General features: G+C 51.9%; 1 protein-coding gene across 1 annotated transcript in view; it reads left to right on the plus strand.

The window, feature by feature from the left end:
- TRAF1 (TNF receptor associated factor 1) overlaps positions 1–6,647 on the plus strand; it is an 18,520-nt gene extending 11,873 nt beyond the window's left edge. The window contains exons 3-7 of the mRNA XM_007936659.2: positions 1,882–1,947; positions 2,625–3,035; positions 4,469–4,646; positions 5,193–5,341; positions 6,429–6,647. Coding sequence (XP_007934850.1) covers positions 1,882–1,947; positions 2,625–3,035; positions 4,469–4,646; positions 5,193–5,341; positions 6,429–6,647 — 1,023 coding nt within the window. The remainder of the gene's footprint in view (positions 1–1,881; positions 1,948–2,624; positions 3,036–4,468; positions 4,647–5,192; positions 5,342–6,428) is intronic.
- Positions 6,648–7,130: the final 483 nt, after the last annotated feature.

A 7,130-nucleotide genomic window follows, 5' to 3' on the forward strand; every position in this document is an offset into this window, starting at 1 on the left:
CCATTTGCTTGCTAAGTAGTATTCTGTTGTATGGCTATGCCACAATGTGTTAATCCACTCACTAGTTGATACACATTTGGGTTGCTTCCAGTTTTGGGCTATTATTATTCATAATAGCTGCAGTCAGCATCCACATATGCATCTTTGTGTGGACATGTCTTAATTTTGGGGGGGGGTAAATACCTAGGAGTGGAGTTTGTTGGGTGTATGGTATGTGTATGTTTATCTTTATGAGATACTTCCATAACCTTTTCCCAAATGGCTGTACCACTTTGCACTCCTACCAGCAACATATGAAAGTTGTATTTGCTTCACATCCTCACCAACACTTGGGACTGTCAGTCTTTTTAACTTTAGCCATTTGTTCTGGTTACCTAGTGTCACTCTGACAAGGATATACCACAAATGGGATGACCTTAACAAACAGGAGTTTATTCTCTCACAGTGTGGAGGCTTTAAGTCCAAATTCAAAGTACCAGGCTCTAGGGACTGTGTGAAAGCCCCTCAACCTTGGGCTTCAGCTCTGCCTCTTGCTCCTGGCCCACTGGAGCTAGAGGCATCTCTCACTCAGGCAGCTAGTGGTTGCTGAGGCTAACAAGCCTAAAGTCAACAAATAAAATGGCACAGTCCCAATGTTACCAAACCACAGAGTGGGCCATTAATTGAAGTCCATTGTAAGTCCCAAGGTTGGCAGAGCATGGCAGGCTGCTGAACAATGACACGGCTACATGCAGGGGCCAAGTGTGCCAAAAGCTAAAGACTATCCCTAAGGCTTCTCCTTACATACAGGAAGCAGACCACATCCCAAAGGCTCAGCTGCTTGTGGTAGATCCCACCATGGAGTTGATTACCAGTCTCATCATGGGGAATACTACATCTAGCTGCCCAGCCACTCAACCAGGCCCAGCCAAGATGACACACAAACTGAACCACCATAGTACTCTTAGGAGTGGGTAGTGGTATCTCACTGGGATTTTAATTTGCTTTTCTCTGATGACTAGGCATGACTGTAATCCTCATGGAGCCCCCAGGTGCCGAGTTCACTAGTTCAGTGAACACAAAGACTCTAGTAGGTTCATTGGCCTGTAGTGGGCAGAGAGTGGGGCAGGAGACTCCAGCTGTGGTCTGGGCTCCTTCCCTGACCTTGAGAAGCCCTGGGTGCCTCAGAGACAAAATAATGGGAGATAGAGCAGATGGTCAAGATCTGACTCCATCACCACTAGAACTTATAAATGTATACCTCCTCAAAGCTCAGAACTTTCTCCAACATAGACTTCCTGGAACATAGCTTTGCTAATGACAACAATTCTTCAATAGTAGTCTGACAACTTACAGCTACAAAATGTTTCCTCCTGCTTTTTATTTGACCTTCACTCATGAGATGGTCAAGGCAAGAGGTACTTTTCCTACTTACAGCTGAAGAAACTGAGCCTAGTAAGGAATGGCTTGCCCAAAGTCACACAACTAAAACTAAAAAAAAAAAATAACTATTATTATTAAAAGGAAGTTTTTTAAATGATGAACCAGAACGTTCATAGTTTCCCAGGTATTTCCCCAGCCATTTCCCAGCACGGGGAGAAGTACTGTTTGACCAATGAGGATTTTGAAGTCCAGAGAGGTGGGTGAGCTGAACTGGGATTACAGACCAGGTCTCCTGGCACCCAGGCCGTGGCTCTCCCCAGAGAACACACAGCTTTCTCATTTAATTGCTTATCACTGTGAGGCTCAGTGGGGCAGAAACAACCATCACAGGCCCAGATCCAAAAGAGGTCACCTAAGCCTTGCTGAAGCTCTGTGGCCCGGCCCAGCACCTGCTCTGGTGGATCCGGGTGCTCGGCAGAGAGCTCCAAGGGCATACAGTGATGTGGTTCTTGTTTCCAGGACCACCCCGATGTGGCCGAGGCTAGAGTTGGGTGCCTCTTCGCAGGTGTTGGCTGCTCCTTCAAGGTAAGCATCTAACTTTGAAAAAGATCTGCCCACTGAGGTCTCTGACCTCTAGGTTTCTCCACTCCAACCCCTCCAGGATTTTCTCATGGTGTCAGGCAACTTCTCTGCATGTTCCTGAGCAACAGATCCCACTATTAAGTCATCTTGATATGCAGGGAAGTTCTTAGTGTCTCACCTGAGCGTTGGTATTTGTTGCTGTTGTTAGGTACCATGAAGTGGATTCCAACTCATAGAGACCCCGTGTGACAGGGTAGAACTGCCCTGTAGGGCTTTCTTAGCTCTAATCTTTATGGAAGCATATTGCCAAGTCTTTCTCCCATGGAATCATTGGATGGGTTCAAACGGTTAAGCTTTCTGTTAGCAACTGAGCGCTTAACCGTCTGCACCACCAGGGCCCTAAAAGGACCCTGTGCCTCTCTCCATGGTCCTGAACCATCATTGCACGCGAGAGCAGGGCAGGGTCACTGCTCTGGAGGCTGGAATATGGGTGGCTTCCCGCGGGTATGTCTAATGCCAGGGGTCTCCTCCTGAATCCCTCCCCCTGCAGCCCAAGCCCCTCCCTTTGCTGGGTGAGTGGATCTGACTTTTCCTTGGCATCCTTGCACGCAGCACTCTCCTCTGCTCCCTGGTCCTTCCTCACCCTGTGTTGGCACTGACCAGCCCTGCTCTCTCTGCAGGGGAGCCCAAAGTCTGTGCAGGAGCATGAGGCCACTGCCCAGGCCTCCCACTTAAACCTGCTGTGGAGCTTCGTGAAGCAGTGGAAGGCCCAGCTGGGCTCCAGCCAGGTGTCTGGACCCACGGCCCTAGAGCGAAACCTGTCAGACCTGCAGCTGCAGGCGGCTGTGGAGGTGGCTGGGGACCTGGAGGTGGACTGCTATCGAGCACCCTGCTCCAAGGGCCCAGAGGAGTTGGCCCTGCAGCACTTCATGAAGGAGAAGCTCCTCGCTGAGCTGGAGGAGAAGCTGCGCGTGTTTGAGAACATCATCGCCGTCCTCAACAAGGAGGTGGAGGCCTCCCACCTGGCCCTGGCCGCCTCCATTCACCAGAGCCAGCTGGACTGCGAGCACATCCTGAGCTTGGAGCAGAAGGTGTGTGCAGGAGGCAAGGTTGCCTTCAGCGCCTGTGCAGGGCGCTCCCCTGGCCCCATTTCATCCCTGGAGCACAGCACCAGCCTTCCTCCTAAGGGTTCTCCCAGTTGAGAGTGTTCACTTAAAACCTCCCTCCCTCCAGGAAGAGCACTGAGTCAGACCTTTTAGTCAAGGTCAAACCCCCACATCCAGTGCTTCTGTTCCTTTGCTTGAACTCTGGCAATAGAACACTCCCTCCCCAGGCAGCTCATTCCATTGTTCACATTTTTCACTATTAGAAAGTTATTCATTACACTAAGTTAAAATCTGCCTCCCTTTGTCTTCCCTACATTGGTCCTGGTCGTGCCCCTCAGAGCACCAAACACATCTGCCCTCTAGTCCCTGTAGCCTCCCTGCAGAGGTGGGCAGTGATTAGATCCTGCCCGAGTGTCTCCTTCTTTCGGCTGAATGCCCCAGTGCCCTCTCCCTTGTCAGCACGTTGTCTCATGCTGTCTTCGTGTGCTGTGGCTCAGCCTGTGATGGATTCCACATGTGCAGACCATGATCCAGGTTATCCATTTGGGTTACAGTCCTTGGTGGAGTAAGACTGTTCCCTCCTTTGTTCCAAAGCTTTGCTTTTCATTAAAGTAGCCAGTCACCACGCTGCTGTTGCTTTTTTGCAGCAACATCATATCGTTGTCTTATATTGAGTTAGGCCTGGATTTTGGTTCTAGCTCCACAGTTAATTTGCCCTGAAGGTCTGGGCAAGACACTCCCTCTCAGAGCCTCAGTATCCCTATCAATAAAAATAGGGATTTAATTATCTTTAAGAGCAGTTACTACCATTCCTGTCTCCCCTACCTGAGCACGTCCAAGAATAAACTTGTAGCTTTGGAGGTTCACTGGGGAAACCCCAGAAGGGCCAGATGCTGAGTTTGAGTGACCAAGTAAAGCCTTTATTTATGTGACTCTTGTCCCATTAGAAGATAGTATCCTGAGGGCACTGACTCATCTTCATTTCACCAGCAAACTTCCTGCCTCTCCTCTTACATGCCGGGCACTATGCAAAGCCTGGACGGAGAAGAAATGAGCATGGCCCGAGGTGGTAGGGGAGACCATCTGGTAGAGAAGGCAGAAAAGCATGCCCATAAAGCTATGCCAAGGGCTCTGTAAGAACATAGATGAGAGACCAGCTGATCTAGGACAGTGGTCGAAGCTTCCTAGAGGAAGGACTGTATGAGGTGGATTCCTGAGGGATGAATAGGAGTTGGCCAGTGGCAAAGGAAGGAAAAAGAATTGCAGGCAGAGGGGGCACACATGCAAAGACAAGCGTATATAGAGTGTGACGTGGTCAGGAAGGCATGTTTGGGGCCAGTCTGTCTCTATATCTTGCTATCCCCACTTCACCCGCGAGCCAGCTGCTGGTGGCCCTGACTAAGTAAGCTTTCCTGCAGGTGATGGAGTTGCAGCAGAGCCTGGCCCAGAAAGACCAGGCCCTGTGCAAGCTGGAGCAGAGTCTGCACCTCATGGAGGAGGCCTCCTTCGACGGCACCTTCCTGTGGAAGATCACCAATGTCACTCGGCGGTGCCACGAGTCAGCCTGTGGCAGGACCATCAGCCTCTTCTCCCCAGGTGACCCCTCCCCAGGGCCACAGAGACCAGCTAGGGGAGGCATGCCCCACTGGGCCCTGCCAACGAGCAGTGGGAGCCACCAACCCTGCAGTGGCCACCCTGTGTCCCATTAGGCCAATGTCCATCAGGTCGCCTATCACAGCCAACAATTGTGCTGGGACTGTGGAGGCCGGGAGGGGAAGGAGCTCTCAGCTGTGGTGTCTGGAGAACTGAGCTCAAGTCGTCACTTAGCAGCGTACACGTGGGCTGGCTGTTTGAACCTCGGCAAGCCATTTCACCTCCCTGAGTTCAGTCTCCTTTTATAAACGGAGGTAAAAATGGTTATGTACTTCATGTAGATACTGGATATAAAAGAAAGTGAAAATGTGAACCAAAGCTTCGTTCAAAAGAGAAATGCAGATGATGATTGTCCCAGGGAAGAATGCTAGGCTCTAACCCTACTTTTAGTTTTGAGCCATTGACCTTGGGCCTGCCTAACCGTTGGGTCCCTTTTTCCTCATCTGCACTTTCCACCTGCCTGTGTGCTGACTGGCTTCCACCTTTCAGCTTTCTACACTGCCAAGTACGGTTATAAGTTGTGCCTGCGGCTGTACCTGAACGGAGATGGCACAGGAAAGAGGACCCACCTGTCGCTGTTCATCGTCATCATGAAGGGGGAGTACGACGCGCTGCTGCCCTGGCCTTTCCGGAACAAGGTATGGGCCTGCCCTCCCAGGGCATGATGGGATGGGGTGGGGGAACAGGAAACCTGGGTCCTAGTCCTGGCCAAGCCTCGAACTAGCCATGTGACCTGGGGCAAGCCCCTTGTCCTCTCTGCTGTTGCTAGTTTCCTCTTCTACAAACTGAGGGGCTGAGTCCAGATCTCCCTTGCAGCTCTATTCCAGCTAAAATGCCAGGAACTGAGGCGCTGGAAGGCCCGTAGAAGTAAAACTCACAGGGTGAGGGGAATAGGGAAAACTGCTGGGAGGAGAGGAGGTGCATTGGGCTAGCCTCTGGCAGGATGTTCAGAAGGTGGCAAATGGGGGGAGGGTCAAGAATACCAGGCGCAGCTGGGGTGGAGGGAGATGAGGGGGCACAGTGGGGTAGGGAAGAGTACCAGGTTGGTCCGAGGGTGAGTCAGCAGCCGGTGGTTCTCAAATGTGCTGGGGAGACTTTTTTAAATACCAGTGACTAGGTCTCACCCAAGGAAACAGTGAAGCCTGACGGGAGGTTTTTCCGGTCTCCCCAGATTCTCACGTGCAGCCAGTAGGCAATGGAAGCTGTTTCAATTTCCCGATTGGCATCTTGGTGACATGCACCAGGGAAGGGGGTGTGTATTTTGTGCCCCTTTTAGTTCATCATCTTCTGGGGGTAGAGTCTTATCTGCCAGCTTTACCACAGAAGCCCCATGAATGTTTCAGGGCATTGATGGACTGCCCCTCAGAAGGCCATCCACTCCTCCCTCTGCCCCAGGAGGTTCCAGCTGTAGTTGAGGAACCACAGTTGTCAGAGCTGGAAGGGACACTACAGGTTACTGAGTACAGCCTCCTTGCCAATGTTTTCAGCGCCTATTGGACTCTGTGGCACTCAGACTCACCCCCACAGCTCCCCGCCAGACAGGCTGTCAGATATCCCTAATCAGAGGGCAGCCCCGGATCCTGATCAGAACACCAGAGGCTACCATTTACTGTTCATTTGACCTCTCACCAGGGAGAGGGAATCAGTCTCAACCAAGGGTCTGGGCTACACAGGTGATGAGCAAGCATTTGAGTCTCTGAGCCTGACCTCCCACTTGCCCCACAGGTTACCTTCATGCTGCTTGACCAGAACAACCGTGAGCACGCCATTGACGCCTTCCGGCCCGACCTAAACTCAACGTCCTTCCAACGGCCTCAGAGCGAAACCAACGTGGCCAGCGGCTGCCCACTCTTTTTCCCCCTCAACAGGCTGCAGTCGCCCAAGCATGCCTACGTGAAGGATGACACCATGTTCCTCAAGTGCATCGTGGAGACCAGTGCTTAGGGTTGTAGGGGAGGCCAAGCAAGCCACTCCTGGATCCTGAGGGAACACAAGCTTGAACAGGGGGGTTAGCAAGATGACCATGAGTTCCTGTCCTGTGACCCAAGATGCAAGGGCACAAAGGTGGACTTGGTCTAGATTGATCTGGAAACACTGACACATGGACCATGGCTGGCCATCAGCTCAGGACGGTGGCACCTTGGGCTGGCTCCACAGAGGCAAAGGGGCCAGAAAGAGGCAGTAGCAGAATTGCCCCCCTTTGCACTGGCCACACCATACTGGGGGCACTGGAAGCCTCTCCAGCGTACATGTTAAGATGGACTTCCACCAAGATGGGGAGAGAATGGGGACCAGGACTGGGGCATGGATGGTGAAGGAGAGGTGTAGGATCTGGGCAAAGACACTCTCTAGATGGGAAGTGGTCTCAGGGCCACCATGGAGAACTGGAAACACACCTGTTCTCTTCCCGCCTGAGAGCAGAACTAG

This window comes from Orycteropus afer, unplaced genomic scaffold (genome assembly GCF_000298275.1).
Source record: "Orycteropus afer afer isolate SDZICR_OR568_19922 unplaced genomic scaffold, OryAfe1.0 scaffold00037, whole genome shotgun sequence".
NCBI lineage: Eukaryota > Metazoa > Chordata > Mammalia > Tubulidentata > Orycteropodidae > Orycteropus > Orycteropus afer.